Here is a 24,807-nt window from a genome sequence, read left to right as displayed (position 1 = left end):
ATAAGAGTCAGAGAAAGGATACAGTCATGTTTTTCCTAAATACTCTTCTAGCCTATAGTAAACTGAGGCTTTAAAACTTTCTGTACTGGACATGCTCTCTCTTGTGAGGGTAGCTTGGAGTGAGATAGATTGTGTCCTGGAAACAGCAGCGTTGGGTTAGTCATTGCACTTTGGAGCAGGGATAGCTTAACTTGAGCTGTTGTAAGAGTTCTCTGCTTCTACTGAAGGTTTCTGCTTTTGCAGTGGGGATGGCTCCAAAATGCACATATAATTTTGTATGCTTCTCTGGCTTTCTGGCCCAAGGTGTTAAAATATTTGTACCTTTTAATATCAGAAATCCATGCTTGTGTACTTTAATGTGATGCTCTAAAGTGTGATGGTTCAGCCACCTAATTTAGCATCTAGCTAAATTCCTGGCAGTAGAGGTGAAACTTCCAAGAGAGAGTTGGATGGATGGCTGGGTTTGTGAACAGGTAGAGCTGTGCCAGAGCAGCTATTCTCATTCATGAATCATGATTCCAGAGTCACGAGCTGTGCTCATCTATCCTTGATAACTTTGTAGACTTCTCTGTGAATTAGACAGCATTTGATCTGTGGAAGAGATCTAATTCTAGACAACTCTGCAATATCTCAAGCACAAATAGCTATTGTTTTGACTTGTAGTGGTTCTAGTCTGTCTACCTCAAAATTACTGTTAAAAGTGGATTTTTATTTTGGATGTCCATACTGGAGTTGCTGTTGCTTTTCTGATGCAGTGAAGCACAAGAGGGAACCAGTGCTAGCTGTTGAGCTGAAAGGTTAATTCGGGGTGGGCTGCTTTCCTGCTTGTCTGTGGTGCAGCACAACTGGTCAGAGATGGAAGCAGCTGAGTTGGTTACAGAGGCTTGCTTTTGTGTCTGAAATACCCAACTAGAGGGCATAAGTTTATGCTGGCTGCAGCAGGCCTCTCTTCCTCAGTATATATTGCTTCAGACATCACCAGCAAATTGTCACAGAAATTTGTAATTCTAATTTCTCTTTTTCTTGCCTTTCAAGTAGTTTCATTTGCAAGTAATGGGCAACTTTCTTTTGGCATGTGTTACCCATTTTAACTGCTGTTTCCATTTGACAAACTGAAGCTGCAGAGATTATTTCATCATGAGATAAAAGAATAAAATTTCAGATAAGAGGAACTGAAAAGAACTGTGCACATTATTCATATCAAACAAATTTGAGTTTTATGAATCTAAATCCATTTAAAATAAAAGTTGGATGTTGCATATATTTGTGGGCTAAGAAAGAAGAAAAGCATAATGAGAAGCATAGATTATTTTTCTCATTTCCTTCTGCTGCTGAGGTAGTTTCTTCTGGTGAAGATGAGCTTTGTGAAATGCAGGCTTTTTGGAGGACAGGAAAGAGCTGCTTGCTGTCTCATCTCAACAGCAGTTGCCATCACTTTACACTACAGCAGAAATACCAATAAGGAGTATGTGGGTCGCAATTTAAGTGTCACCGTGCTTTTCTATCAGGCTGTTCCTGAAGGTGAAGTTATCTAACATATCCCTTCACCAGCATGGTGTGAATCATCCCTCCAGTGAAGTCCATACTTGTCAGAAACTTTGGGTCTCTGGTTTACATTATTTATCTGTGAGGCCATCATGTTGGATATCCCAAAATACTTTTGAAGTGGCAAATAAAGCAAACTGGGGGAGTAAACCAAAAAGGAAGACAATAATGATGGGAAAACAGGTGATCTTAATATTGAGAGAGTTTCTCTGAAGGAGGGAAGACATTCCAGTATGTTTAAATAAATAAAACCCTTCCATTTGTTCTTACTTAGGTGTCTGAGAAATGGTGGGTAAGAGTGTCTGCATGGTTCAAAATTTATATTTAACTTGCAATCTCATTTTTTTTACATGATGTCTAAGGCTCCTCAGGGTTTTAAAGAAGAGTCAGTCAGGACACAAATTGGAAGATGAGAATTGTAATGTGATAACTGTCTTGAAACAAGAAGACAGAAGTGTTCCCTGGAAGAAAGTTTTCTTGAGTGTGAAAATTCTATCCAAAGAACATTGGTTATGTGTATTTCACTCCTTGTGTGCCACATGTGAATGGTATAGGATATATTCACTATGTGGTGTATGACTGAAATGCAGTAGCTATGCAGACAATTCAGTAAGTAAGCTGGAATTTTGTATGGGAAATGTTATGTACACCAAGGGAATGTAGGCGATGGGGAGTGCTAATATGTGGGAATGTGATAAATCAGGAAGTGCTGAGATTGGTGTGTTGAACTGAAGAGATTCCAGTAGGTGCACCTGGCATGGGGGAGTTGCCTCTGATGCACTAGAGCAGAGGCTGCAAGGCACAGCACTTGTGTTTGTGCTTCTGCTGCTCTTGGAAAAATAAAAACTGAATTTTCCTGCCTCTTGATGAGGTGGCTTTGAACTACATGAGGTTGTGTAGGTTGAAAATATTGCCAGATTTAATATTGATGTGTTTGGGGTTTTTTTAATTTCTTATTTTTTCTTTTTTTGTAGGTTTATAAAATTTCCCCCAAATTTGTTTTCTTGGTGACATCCGGTCCCTTTGTTTACACGGCAATAGCTGTCATAAATGTACTTGTGAACAGCAGTCTTCTTCGTGGGGAGGCCCCCATGATCCTCTCACTGCATCCTTCTTTCACTGTGCCAGACAACAGATTCCAAGTTCAGACAGGTGAGTTCTTCCTGACACAGAGGAGAAAAGGTAGCTTCCTGTTGATTCATACTTCTGCGCTTGTGATGCAAGGTTGAGTCAAAACCCTGTGTTCTACTGTGAATCTTAATTCTTTTTGTTAATGACATAATTTACAGGTCCATGACAGGTGATAAATTGTAAACAGTTAACCCTGTCACTTCATGTTATTTTCAGGAATTTTCTTGGTATGTTGCTAAATAGGTGTGCTCTTTCTTTTGCTTCTAAAAGTGAGAAGAAAAAAAATCCATGAAACATTTTATTCATAAAATCACAGTGCAGCTACTTTGTAACACTTGTGTCAATTTCAGATTAAATTTTTGTTAAAAGCTGCCTTTTTGTGTTGTGATGTAGGGGAATTGGTGAGCAGGACGATTGATTGCTCGTGTATAACATGAGCAGGAGGATTGCTTGTGTAATATTCAGCTCTCCATAGCTGCTGTATTGCAGCAGTTTATGCAAAGTTTGACTGCTAATAATCTAAAGCAAAATAGTACCCATGTAATAGATTTTGAGAGTCAGTATTGTCATTTGAAATCTTCTTTGAGCCCTGTTTGCATGATAGAACTGCTTGCCTGGTTGGTTGACTGTGTAATGAGGTAGTGACAGGGATGAGCATAAAAACAAAGTTAATAAATGTCAAAGTGGTACTTTTGTTCAGGTACACTTCATGTGTTGTTTATGCTCTGTTAATAATTGTATGGCAAGGCATCACGTTAACTGTGCAGGTGTGATGTCTTTTTTCACTGCTTAATGTGATGATATAGACAGTAGAGGTATATTTTGGTTTTGAACCTTGTATGACATTTCTGTTAGGGTTTGTAAGCTAACTGTAGCATTTTTTTGGGTAAGACTATATCTGGAAATCCACAGATGTGCATGTAATTCAAGTCTGTGTGCCTGACCATGTTCCTTTACACTCATTCTTTCTTGAGCTTTCTTGATCATCTTGAGCTCTTTCTTTCTCTCTTCTGAAATTAAAGATGTCTATATCTAAATTTAACAGATAGCTTACTAAGTGTTTTGAAAGTATTAGACCAATACTAATGTGCATATGTAGTCTTTTAGACAAGCTAAACACTGTATTTCAGGCTCCAAGAAAGAGATATTTGTGACTTTTTCTTCTGGAGATTTTCATGGATTGGTTGGGTACTCAAGATTTCAGTGTGGCCAGTTCAGTGGTCAGGTCAGGTGAAGTTAGCCACATGTACATAGTGAAGGTCTTTTAGTGTACAAGAGGAAACAGTGGGTATTTTGTCACTAGTATCTTTCAGAGATCTAAGTACTGCTGCAACCAATATTAGTGAGTAGAGAATTTACTGCACCAATACAAAATGTATTTTTAATGTATTTTTATCCAGTGTTTCACTGAATGTGTCCTGAGCTTCATAAAAGAAGAAAATGAGAGCCCTGTCAATTCTGTTGCTTGTTTTGTTCTCTCTCATGGAAGTACTTTTCTATAGGAATGATTGCCCTTTGCTTTCAGTGCTTCAGTTTGTACCTCGGAATGTGGATATTGGGTTCTGCACCTTTAGCCAGCGCATTGAGAGAGGGCTGACAATGGCATTCCTGGAGGTGAACAAACACCAGGAGTTCTACAACTTCACTGTGCAGGTGAGAGGCCCCTCTTCCCCCCTCACCTTTGCTTGTCCTGTGTTTCATCCAGACAGTAAAATGAGTTAATTGTTCACGGACTATCACTTGCGGTTTAGGTAATGTGGAACTATGAGGCTTGGTCATAAAGTCAGTTGGGTTTTTTCCCCTACAAAATAATATGGCACCACATATTAAAAACTGTTATAAGCTTTTTGAAAAAATGATTCAAGGTAATGATTTAGATCCAGATGCATTATTGAATATGATAAGATTTATAATTTCTCAAATAAAAACTGTTACAACCCTTACCAGAGTCACTCCTATTATAGTTTACTATAAAAGAGTAAGGAGTTAAGAGTTTACTATAAAAGAGTAAGGTTAAAAGGTTTTTGTCAGAAGAAAGCTTTTAGGTCTCATTGCCATGCTGGAAACCCTGTTATAAAATATAGGGAATATAGGAGTGTAGGAGAATATATAGGGAATATATAGGGAATATAGGCGTGTATAGCAGAATATATATGACCCTGCCATCATGTGAGCAAACATGCTAGTTGCTCCTGAGGTCTAGAAATATTTACAGTATATGATGTCTGTGACAGCTGCTACTGGAACTTCACACATGAAGGGTATTGCACATGTACAGAGCCCTGAATCACCTAGCAGATGAACTCCCTGAAAAGTCAGTAATTCAATTTAATGAGACCAACTCCCTCTTCTGTTTGAATTCTTAAATTTAATCCAACTTTGTTGTAATACCAAGCTCAGTAAAAATTTTATTATGTTGTTTAACTGGCACCATAAATACCCATCTGTGGTACCCTAAAATAAATTCAGAAACAAAAATGACATAAATTTTAGAGTATCTGAAGTACTATGTAGTACATATAGAAAACTTTTCAGAACTTTAAACACAGTGTCACTGCATAGACTGAAGATAGAACAAAATAATATTTTGGACTATCAGCTTCACCAACTTATTTTAAATAGCTCTTTTTTTTCCAGAAGAGGTTTATCTACATTAATACAGTTGCTGTGTATATTGGTGCCACCAAAAAAGCCACAGTAGGCAGTGGTGGGTTTTGGGTGTGCTTGGTGCAGGAAATTTTAACCAAGAGAACATCCATTTTCAGAATATTTTTTTAATCCTAATCAATCCCTGTCTTTTGTTCCATGCAGTTTGGCATTCATCTAAGGCTTATTTATGACTAGATATATTTTGCTAACTGTCTTGCTAGGTGTTTTTTTCCTCATTATTTTCTGGGCTGTAGCTTTCAGATCATTCTGAACTATGATTGACCTTAAAGGATAACTCTTGGAAGAGGAATTCACATGTAACTTTGCCCCTTCTGAGACTCAGCTGTCTGAACCGATCTGGAACAGATGTTCCTCTGTCTTGATGTGAATCGCCCCTCTCTTCATATTAGAGGAAAAAAAAGTCTGTCAAGGAAGGGATGGAAATAGTGATTTGATTTTGCTGACCCTGCTTCACTACTGTCTTTTCAGATACTGAATATAACTCTAAGCAGGCCTGGGGTGGCATTTCGACAGGGCCCTGTGAGCATTGTTTTTGCCATCCGAGATAGGTACGGTTTCCTAAATGGGTCCGAAGTGAGCGAGCAGCTCAGGAACTTGTCCGTGGTGGAATTCAGCTTCTATCTGGGTTTTCCTGTGCAGCAGATTGCTGAACGTGAGTATTTGCTGTTATTCAATACTGCAAAATACTTTTGTCTAGTATCTTCCCTCTACAGTTTTAAAATAATTTTGTGCATAAGTGATAATGCAGCTTCAAGTATCTAACTTGTATCGTGAATTCTGCAGAGCAGATCCATGCCTCTTTCTGTTCACATTTTGGTGTTACAGCATCTTTCTGCTTTTGCCATCATACCCATCTTTTGTGCTAGGTCAGTTGTACTTAACCTGGCTTCATCAGTCCGTTGGTCTTAGTCCAGATCTAAAAATAAGACAATCACTTAGATCAGTATTGCTGTGAAGTGCAGTCCAAGGTGTGCGTCTGCTCTTATGTCTACAAGAGGCCTTTGCCAATTCTCAGGAGTGTTCACTGCTTTCAGCATTGTGCTGCTCTTAACTGTGTCTCTGACTTCTAGAAAGCTTGGGACACTGGCTACATAAGATAATATTTGCCCGTGTAGTCGGAATTAATTTGTCTATGCAGTCTGTTATGTCTTAAACTATTACCTTTCTCACCTTTTATGTACATTTGCATTGCAAGTCACTTTTTTTAGACCACCGTCCTCCTAAATGTAGATGAATGGGAATCACCTGCACAACAGAGCTTGCTTGACACTTGGCCTTGACAGCTTATGTTTGGTTAGATCTTTCAGATGACTTATGAACATAAGCAAGGTCATGAGAGAATAGTACTTGCCTTTCCCTGATGGGTGGGCATTATTGACTCAGTCTATTCATTCCGCATTTCTCTTATCTCACTGTGTTTTTAATTTTCGGAGTTATTTCTGTGAGCTGTAGAGATGCATAGCATCTGACACAGTGAGTTTTGCAGCACAGTTAAACATCTAGTGGAAAATCAAGTCTGATAGTTGCTGGTGTTCATTATGCAGCTGTGTATGTCAGTGAAAATACGGTAGTTACTGTCAACAGAAAAGTTGCTCTCCTCAGCAGCTTTCAGTCTAGGTAAGATGATTGCACAGGATACGTCCCCATTTACTGGAAGCAGTTTAAATATACTAATTTTTTAAAGCTTTTTATTTAATTCAGCATTTTTGATCCCTCTGCTCCCATAATCAATTAAAAATGTACGAGGTTGTTGGCTCACTTCCGTTAAGCATTTCTGTTCTCATTTGGTCTCACACAGAGTGTGAGCTCTGTACAGTGGTAGGTCTGTTTAGTGGAGCCAGGCCCAAAAGTCTTGAGAATTCCTGTCCGTAGATGATTAGCATTCCTTTTTATCTTGGAAGCCACAGAACATCTCACACTGTGAGCTGTGGTCTTTATTGCTGAATTCAAATAAAATAAATTCAAATAAAATGTTGCTCTTTCCTTGACTGCATGCAAGACACTTCTCTTTACTTTGTGTGATCTCTTCTATGCATTTGCACTTGAGTTCAGGTAGCTTTTAGTCCCTGGTAGTATTTTTGGTGTTGAGGGACACTTTTTTCTCCGTGATGTACTACATCAGCTCTTACAGCTTTTAGTTTTGTCCACATACTCTGAAATTGTATTTGTAGTGTATTTGCAGGTTGGCCCTTGCTGAGAATCCATCTTCTGGATTGTGCAAGGGAGCTAGGGTGCAATTAAGTGGTAACAGAATTTCTACCAAGGCTGGTGTATCCTGAAAGAGAGGCTGGTCATAGGGGGAGGACATTCCTGTTAAACATGCGTGTACATGGTTCTCCTTAGGGTTGGAACTAGATGACCTCTAAGGTCCCTTCCAAAGCAAACAATTTTATGATTCTGTTTTTTGTTTCCTGATGGTACTTAGGAAATTTGAAATTACTTCAATGCGTGTATCAGGAGCTGTCCCTGTGTTACGTGCATGTGTACAGTGCCTGGTCAGTGGGGATGACTCCAGGCCAGAGCCAGTGGAGCCCTGTGGTCACTCACATGTCAATTACAAAACCAAGTAAAGTAGAATGAGTGGAGAGGTCAGGATTTTTAGGAACTATGAGATCTTTCCAAAGCTTGCAATGTAGAAAACATGAGGATTTGGTGGATAAGGTGTCCTGAATTCAGGAACATCTTGTGAGCATTTGACTTGCTTGCTGTTAGAGGAACTCATATTTACTATGGATTGAGCCCATTGCAGGAGAGCACATTTGGGTTTGCACTGGTCTAGTTTGGTCTCAGTAGTGCTTTGATAGGCACTGTAGGCACTGTTCAGGAATACCAGCTGGGTGCTATTTGGTAAGCTGGCAAAGTGGGAAGAGAGTTTCTCAGACTACTGGAGCCCGTGGGTCCTTCTGTCAGCAAGCACAGAAATGATGAATGTAATTCAGACTCTTTTATCAGTGAGACAACCACAGCCAGTTATTTTTAGCTGTTCCTGCAGTTTTTTTACACTGCTGCTGTGACTGGATTTTGAGCCTAAGGGTTTTAGATCTTCAGATTCAGAGCCAAAAATCCTGTCCAAAGGCTCAGCAGCACTGGGCAGATCCTTCCTAAAACATTTTATTCAACAGACTGTTGGGGGTGACCAACAGCCAGATCCTTAAAGCTACTTTGGCAGGGAGATGCCTAAATATTTTTGTTTTCTAGGTCCTGAACTCTGCATTCATGCTTTGCCTTGCCCTACAGAGCAAATATAGCAGGGAAGGTGTTACAGCACCTTAGACTGATACAGCTGCTTTGGTCTGTGCAAATTAATATGCAAACCTCTGCTTTCAGTGTGACTTTTTCTAGGAAGGTTTGATGTTTACTTGTAAGCAGTCTATGTATGTTAGTGTTTATATCTGTAAATATGAAATGTTCCATACCATACAGTTCCATGCCATTCCTGCCTTAGTCTATCAGGCATGCTAGCAGTTAATACTCTTGGTGGTGACTTTCCTTTTTTCCTTAAGGACTCTGTGTATGGTCTTGTAAGTTTTGTAGTTGCATCTGAAGAAATTATATGTGGGTGAGCTGAGTGCCAGGGCTCAACCCCCAGCTTGGGGGATTGAAGTTGGTCATACCCAAAAAAAGCTGCTTGTGCTTGTCAACATTAAGTGAGACCTTGAGGTCAATATGCCTAATCTGAGCCTTGTTCAAAAAAATGTATTTGCTCCTTGCCACTTGTTCAGTTTGCATTGCCTTTTGCCTACTGTTCTCTCACAGTTTTTATTCACATAAATAAAATGTCCTGTTTATGGTTTTAACTGTGTGGTTTGTCCCCGTGCAGTACATCATTAACATCATGAATTCTTTGTCGTTTTTTTTCCTCCACTCATGTAGAGTCAGGATCAGGAGTGAAAGTTATTTCACAGATTTGGACTGTTACTTGCAGGAATAGGGCTGTGAAAATGGCCAAACCTGGAAACTTCCAGATTTTCTTCTTTCCTCACAACACTTCTAGGTGACCTCAGCAACATGTTCCTATTCAAATGTCCAGTTTACACCTTTCCCATGCTTATTTTTCATTGTCCACGTTATAGCTCATTTTTCAGATTGTCAATTGGTTAGATGTTCATGACATACCAGCAGAAAGAAAACCAAGTCTAAGCATAGGGTTTGGGTGCTAGTTCATTAAAAGCAACAGGAAACTGTATTTTTGGTATCTCTTTATGGCTAGCAGATTTCTTGGAGGTAAAGGCTAGTTGTGGAGAAGATGGCAATATTTGCCTTTGTGAACTTACCCTGAATAAAGCTCTTTAGTTTTATTAGGACTTTAAGTAGAGAAAGTTGCCTTGGGACTTACTATTTTTTCAGTGCTAAGTAGCACTTCAATGCATGTTATCTATTTTGGCTGCTTTGGAGATGTTACAAGGCCAATAGGATAAATATAAAATTGTATGATATGGTCCAAGGACTGCAGAAATATTTGGCAGGTTTTTTTCTGGGTGGATTTTGGATCAGATTTTAAACAGGCACTGTGTTACTATTGCCCACACCCAGTATTTGCATGGAATCTGATTTTTCATTTAATGCCTTCTCATTTCAAATACTGCATTCCATCCATGCTTTGTACTATCATTCTCCATTTATCAGAACTAAGAATGATCAGCATGATGCCAGTTCTGTCCTGCATGGTTCCACACATCTGTAGAGAGAGTCAGAGATCCTTAGAACCTCTGGCAGTGGCTACGCTGCCTGAGTGATGTGCTTTGGGCTGCTGTCAGTGGGTCCCTGGGTGACCAGGTGACCTTTCCCTTTCCATTCAGCACCAAATCGATGCTGTTACACGGTATGGTGCTCCAGGGCTGCCTGTTAGAATCTTCTAATGATGCCAGCATCTACTTCATTAATGCATCCACAGTCATTAGCAGACCAGCTGCAATCTAGCTAATAATTGCATTTTGTCTATCCAGCTTCCCCCTCAGAATAACAATCAGTCAGTGCTGTTTATAATTGTTAGTTCCAGAGGATGTTAGAAATCTTGCAAATATGATCTTGCTGCAGTGCTGAGACTCCAGATGAGCTCAAGACCTGTGTGTCAGTGAAACACTTGGGTGACCTGTGGTGTAAGAATTGGAACCTGGACTTGATGACTTCTGACAATTTTCAGCATTCTTTGTCAGGTTTTAGAACCTAGCCTTAGTTGGCAATGATCACAGCACATCTTCCTTTTCAATGTCAAGATTTTCTGCTCAAGTTGGTTTATTTTTAAGTTGCTTTAATTCTGTGGAAAGTTTAATGAAAAGTCACCCAGCAATTTGCAAGAATTAAATAATTTTCAAGTACTAATTAGAAAAAGTGTGAAGAGCACATTAAGTATTGAAGCAAAACATGATTTTGGGTTAAAGAAGAAAAAAAATCAAAATTGCTAGGAGTTCAAAGCATTATGGTCTCTGGAAGGTTTTTGATTTCCTTATCGTGCTCTTTCCGTGTGTTAGAAAACAACAGAATCAGTTTTCAGTTTAGTTTATGCTTTTTTTGTTCAGTTTCCATTTCTAAATTGCAGTAAACAATTGCATGACTAGAGTAAATAGAATTTCAATCTAAAAGTTACAGTCAGGAGAATCGAGTAGCAGGATGCCAAAAATAAATGGGTCTGTTTAAATGGACTCTGAGGTGCTTTTTGCTTGTCTGAGAATTTTGGAAATTTAGTGCATCCTGATCATTTGCTTGGACAGCCAGTGTTTCCTGTTCAGAAAGAAAGGACCATGTTGTAACACCCTTCTGAATAGTAAGTCATAGAGTACCAGCCATGTGGTCATCTTGAAGCTAGTGGTGCTGTTATTGAAATAAAGGTGGAATAACCAAATTTTCTTTTTTTTTTAAACCAATAGGAGTTAGTTATAAATCTGTGAAAATAAAAGGTAAAATGTAACTAATTATTCTTTTGCTTTTACCTTTAACTAAAAAATTCCAAAACTTTTTAAGGGGCAAAAAATCAGATTTTTTGTACACTGGCAGAGAACAGCTTGTCTACGAATTCTTGCATCATTAAATGCGAAAGACTTTCATTTTTTACTTCTCTGAAACGTGGAGTAGTGGCAAATTATTCCTCAACTGTAGACATCTTTATTCTAAATTGATCCAGCATGGGCCAGGTCATTTAATTGTTATGTGCTGCATTCTTTCTGACTATGAAATGGTTTAAAAATTAACCTTTGTATAATGCTTAGCAAACTGCATCTGGATTAAATATTTTGAGTAAGTTAAGACCATTCCTTTTCCTTATTGCCATAGTGAAGTTTAAGACTTCCCTTGAGGAAACTGTTGGCCCAGCCCCCATATTCACTTCTTTCCCAACATGTCTTTACTGCTCTCCAGTGGAAAACTTGGGAAAAATCTTATCTATACTGAAGCCAGTAGAAATAGACTGTTTTCCTTACTGGGGCAAGGATTCCCCTCTGGAGCAGAGCTTTTTCTTTTTCTTTTTTTTTTTTTTTTTTTTCTTTTTAAATTTAGAGATTAAGAAAGCTTGGAGCCACCAAACCAAACAGAAAAGCCATGAGGTATGTCTACAGCGGTGTTTCTATTTGCAGTTATTTGTTGGTTTTGTAAAAAAGATATTATCAAGGTGGTGGTTTTTTAAATGCTTCCCCCTGCACAAGTCTGGAACACAAATCTCATGTGTTCAGTTCTTAGCTATCCATTTATTGTTTCCTTGTAGTTTCTGCCTCAGAGAAGGTCTTATTTTCATCCTGAGACACTCATGAGTTGCCTCACTGCTCTTTGAGCAAGAGTCTGATCCTGCAGCTAGCTCAGTAAGAGTCACAATTCAGACAGTGAGCTTTTAAATTCCTGGGAGCAATGACCTCGGTGCAGCAGCTTGGAGTCTTTCATGTTGTAAATCTGACTGTTTCAGTTAGCTTCTTTTTGTTAGAGACAAACTCAGCAGTGTACGTTCAGAGCACCTCCCTTGCCATTGTGTGTGCATTGCCTCAGGAGCAGTAATGCATCTGTGTAAATAAGATGCTTGCTGACAGTATAAATTATGTAGTGGCTTCTGGTTTTGTGTATGTTGCTCAGAATACTGTTCTTACGGATGTTTTTCCTGCATTCTGTTTTTCCTTCAGCCTTTCATTATCCTAAGCTTAATGTGTCCCAGTTGATGAAATCTTCCTGGGTGAGAACAGGTATGTATGGTCTCTGTGAGTAAGTAAAAGTGTAATTAGTTGTGTTAGTGGGATAACTAGCCTGCATAAATATCAACAGCTATGGGGTGCTGCATTTTTATGAGGTAATAACATGTCTGAGCTGAATAAATTCTAAAACCAAAGGCCCAGTGACCTGGAATATCTGGGAAATATAAATCCCTGGTCTAGAATTAACTACTGAAATTCCTTGATAATGCACACAAAGCACTTCTTTTCTATAAGGCTGTTTATTCGTAGTGAAACAACTCAGACTGTCAGGCATAAAGTGTCTACTCTGCAAGTTGTCAATGTGCCACATTGATTTTTAGGTATCTACTTTAAGTGAAAATTAAAATTTTATTTGTGTGACACTTTGTACCAAAACATGCCTGGAATAAAACAGAGTGAAAATAGATTAATTGTGAGTACATGAAAGAGTTTCATCACATTTCATTGATCTGATTCGTTCACAGAAGATGCCTCCCACCAAAGTCTTCTGAATGTTTTATTCTGTAATTTACAGATGTGATTGAGCTGTCAGGTTTAGTTGCTCAAAGGCTGTTGAGGTTGCCTGCCTGCTGTAGATCTTACCTGCTGATTTTAAGCCTGACTGGTGATGAGGCTTTGCCTCCCAAAATTGTTTTAGGGTGCAGGTGCCCTGCTGGATACACTCTTGTCTTCCCACAACTTTTATCACCTGTAGTTCACCTCTTGTATAGACTTACTCTTTTTTCCAGGTTTTCATGTCTCCTCTCACCAGTCATCACTTTACTCTTTAAGCAGGAAACCAAATTGCACCTTAATTTCTGAAGCCCACTTGGTTTGTTTCGGAGAAGAAAGATTTAGAATTTCAGATAATGCTCAGTAACATGGGAGAAGCTCCTATGTGTGTCTTGTAACCAGTGGCATCCTTCCTTAGGGATTTAAGTTGGCTTTTGTGCCAACTTTTGGCCTGCTACCTCTCTTGCTCAGCCTTAGGTTTGTCCATTGCTGCTGAAAGTTCCATTAGCTCCTGCAGCAAAAAATGGGTCCTTCCAACTCTGAAATCACATTCCCTTGGGTTTTAATAAACTTCCTGCCTGTAAGATTTTGAAAGCCACTCATAGCAATTTTTTTCTTTTTTTTTTTTTTTTTCTTTTTGTTTTCTTTTGTTTTCTTTTTTTTTTTTTCTGTAGAGGAATTTTTTGTAGTCTCAGTTCTTGAAGGATTCTGGAAAGAGCCAGTAGACTTTGACTGGGTCACTGCTTTCACTCAGTGTTTTGTACTGTAAGGGTTATGAATCATGCCATGGGAAAATGATAGAATTTATGCATGTAAAGATTTTTGATATCAAATTACCCAGATATATGTGCATGTATCCCAAAAGTCATGAAAAGCTGGGGTATGCAGTATTATCCTTCTGTTGCAGAATACAATTCATACTATTAAACATAATTTATTGATATTGAAATCCAATACACAGGCAAGAACAGTTTTCAGCTTGGTGTATGTAATAGCCTTAGGTCACTGTCTATTTTGCTATTTAATTCTGAGATACTTAGTCTGTGATTGAATTTAGAAGACAGATACTGTTGATCTCAGTGAGAAATCATGAAAATGTTTCCTTTTTCTGACATCTGCAGTGACAAGCTTCAAATTGAAAAAGTGGCTTTAATATATTTGGGTTAAAAATTAAAAAAATTAAAATTATATTTAATTAACTTTTATCTAATTGGTGGCTTTTTATCGAGCACCACACTTAAAAGGAAATAAATGTGGAAACACATAAAAAGTGGCTTCTAAAAATACAAACAGTTTTAGTGGAGGAGAATTAAAACTGAATTTATTTGATGCAGTCAGCAGTGAGTTGGTTTGCTGTCCTGGAGGATGTTCAGCTGGGTCATTTGAATGACTGTGGCTCCATTCACTCCACATTTCTCTAACTGGATGCCATCTTGCTAGTACAAGTCCACTCTTTTTTTCATTTCCCTTCAGGGATTCCTCTCAGCATTAGCTGCCCCAGTGACCCAGGGTACCTGGCTGCCAAGTAAGCAGGGCTGCAAACCATTTTTTTTGTGCTGTGATTGGCATACTTGTTAAATCTTATCATGGGAAGGTGCACTTGAATACACAGCTTCATTCGTGTGCTGCTGTTCTACTTTTTCACCATGACTCTGAACCCTTGCCCTCCCCATCTCCAACTCCGTGTCACCTCTGAACACAACATTTTTGACTGCAGTTAGTTGAAGCAGACAATTTAAACTAAGTTTTCTCTTCTAGTAGGTTTTAAAAATTCATTGAATGTTCATGTTTTTTGGCATTTTTAGAATTGAAATAGTTCCCTTATTATCCTGGGTCTGTGTAGCCTGGTTAAGGTTCCAAAAAAATCCTCTGCCTGATTTTTTTTTTTTTCCCAAATTACTTATTTTGACTTTTTCCCCCACCAAATGTCTCCCTTTTCCAACATGTAACCTCCATCTGAGCAGGTCAGAATTCCCATTTAAATACAGTGCTCTCAAATTGTCCCTGAGCTGTCCCAGGGCGACTCAAAGCTTGTCACTGAAGCTGTGGAGGAGAAACAGGGGAGTTTTACCCACGAGTTTGTTTTGTTGGCTGGCTATGTGTGCCCTGCAGTTCTCCTGGGCGTGGTGGACCAGCGGATCCAGGAGGAGGTGTTCCGGGCGGAGATGGAGCGCAAGCTGGCCCACCTGCTGAACGAGGCTCTGCTCAGAGGCCGCATATGGAGACGGGCCAGCCTCGCCGGCAGCAACATCGTGCAGGTATCAAGAGCTCAACATCGTAAAGGATAACAAATTACTGACTAAGTTAATGTTAGTGTTAACAAAGTGTTCCGTTTTGAGCATAGAAACAGAACTCAAAAGCATGTGTCACCTCTAGCTAGTTGGTGATACTTGTGTTTTGCATCTAAAATACGGTTCTTTTAAGCGCCACATATGTCTTTTAAGCTAAACATAAGAAATGCAAATAACTGGTTAAGTGCCTACTAAAAATTTGTGATGTCTTCTTAGAAACAACATTGAAAATTATTTTCCAACATCTTCTTTTAAAAATGTTGTATCTTGTTTGGCTTTCATGGAGTGCCTAGCAAAAGGAGACAGTACGATCATCTGAATAAAAATAATCTCCTGGCTGCAGCTACTTCACAGCTCTCTCTGATGTTTTTGCAGTGGTGTAGAAATACAAAGTAGAATTGTGTGTGCCTTGGTGCAGCAGTAGAGTAGTACATTCTACCCCTTAACTTCTTTGTCACAGTAGTCCTGGTCACAGAGTTGAATTTGAGGTAAAAATGATTAATCATGCCAAATTTTGCATACATAGTAACATCTGTTATGTGGATTCCAGTGCTGCTTTAGAGTTCTGCCACAGGTGGATTTATTCACATAAAGTCCAAGAAGACTTGGATATTTAATTTAAAGTTTTAAATTGCAATGGTTCTTTCTAGTCAGTTCAACAACCTAAAAGCCAAAGTACTTTTTTAATGGCTCATCTTCTTAAAAATTACCTTTTCCACCTAATTCATTGACAGTTGGTTTACCTCCCAGATGCCCTTTTTGCATTTCAGACCTATTGTCTTTATTTTATTTAATCCTACAGTTTTTGCTACCACTTAAATTTCCAGATGTTGGGATATTCTTACTTCTGCTTTCCTGTCTCAGAAACATCTGTTTCAGTAATAGAGATTTTATTTTATTTTTCTTCTGTACAGCTTTGAATTGCTGCAAATAGGTGTCTGCTTCAGATCTCCTATTCCCAGCACCTCTTATTGCACTTTGTTCATTATGCCTTTGTCCTCCCTTTGCATATAAATTAAACAAATATTCCTTATGTTGCTCCTGAAGATACCACAGCCTATAAAACGTGTATGTTTAGATTACAATTTTATGGCTTTGCACAATAAAGCTCAGGTAATTTATTTTTTCATGCATAAAGTTATGGGCACATCCTTGTTAGATAAGGGGTAGTATTTTGGAAAGTGAAAATACAGCATTTTTCTTTTAACTTTGTATTATGTACTGGGACATAAGATGAGGTGTGCAGCTCATGTTCCAATCAGCAGTGGCTGCTCATTTATGCCACTTAATTAGTGCAAAGAGCCTGCCAACTGCTGTCTTTGGGCAGAGGAGGATTCTATTCATTACAGTCAGCACATCTTACCATCACAGGGCTTCTCCAGGTGCTCCCAGCCCACAGTTTCAAGCAGGGTTAGAACTGTAATAAAGAAGGGAGGCTGAAGAGATACCTTGCAGTGAGGTGTGTGTGCTAGGTGTCCTGCTTTCCTGCAGGTGCTGCAGCACCTTGGTGGCTTCCTTGGCAGGGTGTTCAGGTGTGTGGCAGGTGAGACAGCCTGAGAGGCTCTTGTGTGTCCCTGGACTGATGCACCTGGCTCCAGACTGAAGGACAGTTCCTTTCAAGGGTGTTCCCCTGTTAGCTGAGGATCTTGTCCATAGCCGTCTGCCATAGACCTTTTACTGCTGTTAATTCTGTTCCTCACAGCCAAGTTTATAAGCCCTGTTTCAAGTGTGTTTGTGTCTTCTGGGAGAACTAATAATGTTTCTTGTGTTTTTTATTCAGATTTTCCCATGTATGTTTCTTGCACACAATTTAGTGACTGCTATGATAGCAGAGCACAATGAAGTGAAAATACGAACAAAAGCTGCCAGCACCAAAGTGTTGCATAGTTCTATTAACAGAACATGTGTATATATCCATTAAAGACTAGACTCACATTTCACTTGCATTGTGACCCTATAGACCAGAGCTTTTCCTGAGGTGAAATATATTTATAGTGTATTGAAATGTGACATTTCTAAGCTCTGTGGAAAATCAGGACTGCAGGTCAAGAGGTGAAGCAATTATTTGTGAATGTTACTGCAGGCATATTAGTTTCCTTTCACATGCTCAGGAAATAGAAGTGATACCTTGTGAGGTTTAGATTTCATTTCTAAAGGCATGTGTTAGTACCTAAGAATGTTGAAAATTATGCTTTAAACCTAGACAGTCTGAAAAAGAGCTTTGGAGGGTACCCAAATAGCAGGCTTTCCCCTCCTGTTGGACTGTCTGTGCTGTTAACAGGTGGCACTCCACGATAAAAAGAGAAAAAAGCCTGTAACCATTTTGTACAAAAACCCCTCTGAAGCCTCACACCTGGCTGTTACACTTCTGATAGTTCGACTGATTTTTGTGTGATGTGGTATTAATGTCTCCCAGAGTAAGTCATACATATTTTCAATATGCCTCTTTCTGTTGCTGCAGATTTGAAGGCACATGCTTACTGTGGTTTTCATTGCATCTGCAGAGACCTGTGCTATATTTTTTCAACAGTTTACTGTAGTAATTCAAATTACACTTTCTAGGAATTAAATGGCTTAACTGTAGTTTAAAAATACACCAGCAGCTAATAAAAAAATTAATTTTCCTTCATTTCAATATGCTTGGTCCTTTGAACCTAACAGAAAGTGAAAGATGATCATAGTAAATTAAACAAAGAGGAATGTTCTGATTTAAAGAACATTTTAGGCAGCATTTTAGTTGCGATGTGTGTGAGGAAGTAGCAGCTCATGAGAATGCAATGACTGAATTGAGCTTTTTGTTAAGGCAAAAATTCGTTTCTGCTGACAGCTTATGTGTCTCTCCTGTCTGAGGAAAGCCTGTCTTGCTGTGAGTTTTTAGGTTTATAAATAAAGTCTTTGGGCACTGCTGCTGCTTCACCTTTTCCTCTGAGGCTTTTGGCCCCTCCAGTTGCCATCCTGGGCAGCAACTGGCCACTCTTGTTGGGTTGCTCACAGCCTGTTTGTACCTCTCTGTGCTGACCACAGTACAGCTTGAATTAATTGCCCAGACACTAAAATCTTTTAATACTACTTTTAATAAGACAGAATTAAGAAATTTTTTAATTTTTTTTTCCCAATGTGATGAAGGAAGGAAAAAAAGGAAAATAATTCTCATACACGAGCATTGGGGATTGTGTGTGCATATCTGCTTGTCTCTAAGTAGTGCTCATGCCTTTGAGACCCTGAAACAGTTCACCCAGGAGTTCCTTGCTCCTGTGGGGATCGCTGACCAGGACAGGCTGGCTGGGACTCTGAGAATGCCTTGGAAGCTTCCCCACCACTTGTATTTCCCTGCTTGAAATTACAAGCTAGATTTTGTTACCAAGGCAACTCTGTTCACTGACCTATGATATTCACTTGAAAACACTTTTTAAATTAAATTTACTGACACCTGAACACAGTTAAGCCTTTCCTCTGTGGAGGTTAAATGCACATCTAGTATCAACAAAGATGGTATCATTTATGTACACAGAAGTTGAATTAGTCTTTTCTTCTTTTTTTTTTTTTTTCTTTTTTTCCCCTGCATTTTCTGCCTCCTGCATTTAGAAATCTATCTCTTCCCTCCCTATGTCATCCCTCACTGCCAAAGTATAAATATAAAATGCTTAAATGCTTCCTTACATGTGGGCTGCTTTGCTGGATGCCTGGTAAATAGTATTTGTCTCTGCTTGCATTCTTAGCGTTCTCAAGGACAGAGACTAAACCCACCTGAAGCTGCACAAAGAGTATAATTTGGAGCCATGTGTCACAAAACTTAGAATACAAAAACTCTATTAAAAAACGGGCACAGTGACTGTGTACCTCAATTCCATGACCAGATTTAAAACAGTTCAGACCCAGTTTGCCATTACCTGTGTTTCAGCAAACTCAGAGGCTAGTTACAAAAATCAGTAAGTAAAATTTAGTGAATCAGTGTGACAGAGATGAAAACTGAGGTACTGATATTGTCACAGGTACTGTGTTTATGTACAAATCTAATTGTCTTGTATTTGCTTCCAGACTACCCTGCTAGTCATCAGCTTTCCCAGAATAGAAATCCATAACCATCTCCCCATGGTTTTGAAATTTTATCTGCAGCTTCTCTCTGTGACGCTTCTCTCCCTGTATGGTGTGAGCAGTCATAAAATACAGTGTATTCAAAATGAATTATTTCAGATGAAACTTAGCTTAAAATAGTGAGCTTAGTTCATCAGCACTAGTCTGCACCTCCACTGAACCTTTTTGTGCTCTTAGTGCTCTCTATGCTGTGCTGAAATACCTCCAGCTACTTCTTCCTATCTCACTGATCTCACTGATCTCACTCACCCCTGTTCCTTAGCATAGGGAGCCATATGCTGTTGTTTTTAATTCTGTGTTAAAATTTGTGCGGTTTCAGTTTTGACAACTTGCACTGGAATCTTGTCCTTCTTACCCTCTGCCTTTTCTGAAGGCAGCTGTGGAGAAGTTCCTTTGTTAATCCATTCAGTGAGCTTGGGACCATTACCTGATGTGTGTAACACACATAATTACACTCCTCCTTGGATTCTTCACAGACTGTAAAATATATGACAGTAAAATATATGACAGTTCAGTTTAAGAATTTTCTAATTTTCTGTGATTCTGTGGCTTTGCTATGCACAGAGGGGCTTCATAAAACTAAAACTAAGAACCCATTGATTTTCAGTCTCACATGTCCTTTAAACTCCCCCACCCTCTGTGTGAGTTAAGTGCTGTTTGGGTAGGTTTCATCTGTGCTGGAAGCAGATAGCAGTCTGTGCACTCTGCTGCTCTGTGCACTGAGTCCAGGCTGTGGCAACCCACCTGAAGCAGACATAATACAAAGCTGTGGGCATTTGTTAACTAATTGTATATTTGAGGTCCATGGAGCTAGATTCAGCTTCACAGCCACCAAATATGTGTGTCACAACCTACTGATGCTGTTTTGTTATCTTCAGTCAGGGATTTGTTTTCCCTTAGCTGGTAGAAGAGGGAATGATGTTCAGGTGAGCAACAACAGCATCATTTAACAGGTCCTGTTAGCAGCTCTTGCTGTGTTTCAGAGATTTGCACATTTTTCTACTCTATTTGTAGATACTCTATTTCTTGCACCAAATATGGCTGACACTGAACATTATTTGCTTTCAGTTAGTTTTCAGTAAGTCAGTTGTAGAAGACTTATGACAATTCATTTTTTCCTCTTTTTTTTTTTTAAATATATATATATATATATATATATACATCTTGCTGTTCCTGTTCCTGGGAAGTGTATTTTTAGGACATGTTGAGTTGCTGTTCCCCAAAACCAGAATGTCATTCCTGTTGAGCTAGAAATTGTACTTCTCTCCTTCAACGTGATTTGTTTATTTGGAAACTAGGAAAGAAAACAATACAAAGGTTTGCTTTGGTAAACCTCAGACATGCAAACATTAGTGTGTTTGCTTTACTTTAGGCCTATGGGCAGTTTCTGAGATTATAATTTATTAAATATGTACTTTATAGCATTCTGAAGGAAGCAAAATACATTGCTCTATTTATGTCAATTCCTTCCAGAGCCCTTCAAACTCTTAAAAAAAAAAAACCAAAACAACATGACAGAGTACCTCCTACTGTTTTTTGTCCTAATTCTTGTTAGAGCTCACCATTACATGGTAAATGGTTAAACAGAGGAGAGTTGTTATATAAAAAGATGTAATTTTACAGGAATTCAAAGTTATGTGGTTCTCATATGCAATGTAGATGTTTGGTGGTTAGAGAGTATCTACAGGGCTTCCTCATAGCATGCATTCTTTTGATTATTAATGTCTTTAGATGTAGGTAGGAAGAATTGCTTCCCACAGCGTCAAATACATTCCTTCCTGGAGAAAGGTGGATGCCAAGGGGAGCTGTTTGGGGGATGCAGGTGACTGTGGAAGTGCTTAAGTTGAAACAGAGCAAAGTTTTATTTGATGCTAACAGAATATTTGCCTGTGTAGCTGCTTAACATTTAGAAAAACTGGAGCAAAGAGGTGTATGTGTTACGAATAATAAATCAAAGTTAGGGTAGGTATTTAGAGAAGGGAAAAGTGCAGTCACACTTCTTCTAACCAACAATTGCTAAAGGCAGTAGAGCCTTCTAGGGTGGCACAGTGTTGGCATCTTTAGAGTGAAAGCAGTTCTCTGACTTACCAGATGTGTACATTGTTACGATACAAGAATGGGGGAGGAAAGGAAAGGTTTGCCATAAAAATGTATTTTGCAAGGGATCACTTCTTTTGGGGAGAAAGTTCACTTCTTGAACTGTAAGACCAAATGTATGGGAGCTCCAAATAAATACAACTTAAAAAGTAAAAGCTTTGCAATTTCTTTTCAGATTGTGAACGTGTCACGCTTAGTTGGTGTTGATAACCCCGTGGAGCTGATCTATTTTGTGGAGGACCAAGACGGGGAGAGGCTGAGCGCTCTGAAGTGCTCAGACCTGATGAACAGAGTGGATATCCAGCGGGCTGCCATCATCCTGGGATACCGCATTGAGGGCAGCGTTGCACAGCGTAAGCGCCGCCAAGTCCACCCCAGTGCCAGCAGGGCAAACAGGGAGGGGGTCTTCAGCTTTGCAGGCTGTGGCACTGCACCGTGCCCACTGTGGCAGTGGTTCTTTCTTGGAGTGCTGCAGCTTTGACACTCCTGAGGAAATCAGTTTTAGCAGCCTTGCAGTGAGCCATGCAGTGTCGTTTTGCCTCTTGAAGACCCTACTGGGCCTAGGGTTGCAGCAGGGTCCTTAGGTCCAGCCCCACTGCATTCACTCCGTGCTTGTGCTGGAAAAGTACTGTGCTGATTAAGGACCTTCCTGCCATTTTCATCTCATCCTGCCAGTCTCATATTTCTCTTCAGTTTATCTTGTCCAGGAGCTTGCACAAACCCCACAGTCATGACGTGGGAGGTCATTGGTATGAAATGGGTGTTTCCTTTAGCTGAGTAAAAGCAGTGAAATTTAGCACAAGTCACTGCTTTTTTGTCTGAAGTACTTTTTCTGTGGAAGATGTACACTAAGGATAGTTGAGGAATTTATTTCTTCCATTGAATATGATTGACCTTGGTTTTATTTGTTTGTCCACCAGGAACATATAAGTAATATGATCTTTTAATGAATATAATATTAAAATAATGTGATTTTTTACTAGATACACATCAGAATAAATAGGATAGGTCATGTAAAGTCATAAATATTTTATTCAAGAGGTTTGGTATATGAAGAATTTTCAGTTAGTAGTGAGACAGAATACCTACTCAAAATTCCATGTTACAAGCCAGAAAGAAACTTAAAGGTATCTTAGGAACAGAAGTATGATCTGCAAAATAAATCATTGGTATGAATGATTAATTACCTTTTCTCATTTCTGTGCAATATTGAGGCATGAGTTACATGGTACCACAGAGTATTTCGCCAACAGAACAAGGATGTGTCTGATATTTGAAATTCTCTGTAGAAAGAAAAAAAAAAGAAAATAGTAATAATTGTACCATCTGTATGTGTTTCTAAATTTTGCCCCTAAAACAGTTGTGCACAGATAGGTCAATAGCTCATATACATCTGCTTAATATCCATTAATGGACTGTAATGCTGGTTAGACAGAAGTGAAAAGAGTTGCAAGAATAAATTCTCTTTACAAAAATGATACATGTTGAACAAACTTCATAAAGTGTTTGTAGCTTATTGTGCATGTTGAAACTTTTTATCTTTGACCTGTCATTAGAAAGTTCTAAGAGTCAAGGAGTCATAAAATTCTTTCCATGCTTCTACTGGGAGAAACTAGACCAAAAAAAGGTTATTTTTATAACAGAAAACATAATGTCAGAAATGAGCTGTTAGATGTATAAAATATAAGAATTTTATGTTCCTTTAAGTTCTAGGCTCATCACTGGAATGGCTACTAATAAAACTATATATAGAAAAAATAGAAATACTCTTTTTAACTTGAAAACATCATTTGTAGAAAGTGCATCAATTTGACTAGAAATGTATTATTGCTATCGTGTTTAGTCCCATAATTAACCACTATGCAAAATTAGCAAATGAGTTTTGTCATTTATTTCAGTTCACCTTTTACAATAATGACTTCTTTGATTACACTTTCCAGCAGTTTTGTTTTTGGCTTGGGGCTAAAGGATCTCGCACATTTACAATGAAACAGAGACGAGGAAAAACGTAATCATCAGTGCAGAAATATACACCCTGTAGAGGAGGTTCAAATTGTTCTTGATAACAAAATGTTAACGAGAAGAGGCAGCTGGTAATACTGCCTAAAGCAGGAAACAGGCAGCAGTGTTGGGAAGTCTTATCTTACCTTTGCTAGTGGCAGAGTAATTTTTTTAGACCCATTTCACTATGTCAGCTTAGTTTGGGTTACAGGATGATGTGGCAGAAGTGCTATTTTCGTTAGTATTTTGAGCACAGGTCTTCAGAAGGTGGGCCAGGACAATTGATCTCCCACCCCGTGCTTCCTGAGCACGACATGCCTTCACTTGTATTGGTATGCCTTTTCCTGTGATGTGCAGCTGGTTTCTAATAAATTCCTTAGCTAGCATTTATAAGAACATAAAAATACATAACCTTGAAGTGTCCTCAGTTTAAAACATAACCACATAATATTGCTGTTTTCCTTTTAACTTTACAGCTGTGGAGAGGCTGAAGGAGTCCACTTCAGAGACACAGAACAGCAACCTCTGGATTATCGTTGGGGTGGCAGTGCCAGTTGCCGTGGTGCTCCTGATTGTTATTATTCTGTACTGGAAACTCTGCCGAACAGACAAGCTGGAGTTTCAGCCAGACACAGTGAGCAACATTCAGCAGAGACAGAAGGTAAAAGGGGAAGCTGTGCTGAGAGGAGCTTGAGTATTCTGAGAATAAACAAGTGTGAGACTCTGAGGAATACCTGGCATCCTTAACCAGCATGTGTAAACAGAGCTTCAGAGCATTCCAGTTTAGAGGGGGGAAAGAGGAAAGTAGTCTAATGATAGCTGAAGTCAAGAGTGTTTTATTTATTCTCCTGGGTACTTGATACTGCATTAGATAGATCCATCCTTCTGAAATGTGGGCACTGAGGCTGAAATGAACCTTTCTTTATCACTTCATTTCAAGGCTGTGGATGGGACTGAATAAGGAGAAATGTACTGAGTCTTGAATTGCTGACCTTGTTTTCCCCAGCAGGCTGAAATTTTCTTTGGAGAGCTTCTGCTAACCAAATCTGACAGCTAAAGTGCACCATCATACTTCATACTGGAACTAGAATTTGCTAGAACCTATCCTGGCTGCTCCATGTTCTGCCAGGGCTCTTCTTGTTAAAATTGTGAGAACCTGTTGCAGTACTAGAACATTCATGAGTGGATCTGTGTGTGCCTGCATGAGTGAGCTTGTTGGCCAGTATTGGTTAGGATAGTGAGAAATTCAGTACTGTTGTCTTTCTTGCCCAAGAGTGTAAATCAAAAAAAATTATAATCCAGGCTTTTCACAA

General features: G+C 39.0%; 1 protein-coding gene across 2 annotated transcripts in view; it reads left to right on the top strand.

The window, feature by feature from the left end:
• KIAA1549 (KIAA1549 ortholog) overlaps positions 1 to 24,807 on the top strand; it is a 141,405-nt gene that overhangs the window by 76,063 nt on the left and 40,535 nt on the right. For both annotated transcript variants that reach the window (XM_063395665.1, XM_063395664.1), the window contains exons 4-10: positions 2,520 to 2,697; positions 4,202 to 4,329; positions 5,815 to 5,998; positions 12,450 to 12,509; positions 15,123 to 15,268; positions 21,669 to 21,846; positions 23,971 to 24,155. In XM_063395665.1, the coding sequence (XP_063251735.1) occupies positions 2,520 to 2,697; positions 4,202 to 4,329; positions 5,815 to 5,998; positions 12,450 to 12,509; positions 15,123 to 15,268; positions 21,669 to 21,846; positions 23,971 to 24,155 (1,059 nt within the window). The remainder of the gene's footprint in view (positions 1 to 2,519; positions 2,698 to 4,201; positions 4,330 to 5,814; positions 5,999 to 12,449; positions 12,510 to 15,122; positions 15,269 to 21,668; positions 21,847 to 23,970; positions 24,156 to 24,807) is intronic.

This window comes from Prinia subflava, chromosome 4 (assembly GCF_021018805.1).
Source record: "Prinia subflava isolate CZ2003 ecotype Zambia chromosome 4, Cam_Psub_1.2, whole genome shotgun sequence".
NCBI classification, from domain to species: Eukaryota; Metazoa; Chordata; class Aves; order Passeriformes; family Cisticolidae; genus Prinia; species Prinia subflava.
The sequence above is the reverse complement of the archived record's forward strand: the minus strand, read 5'-3'. Positions and strand labels throughout refer to the sequence as shown.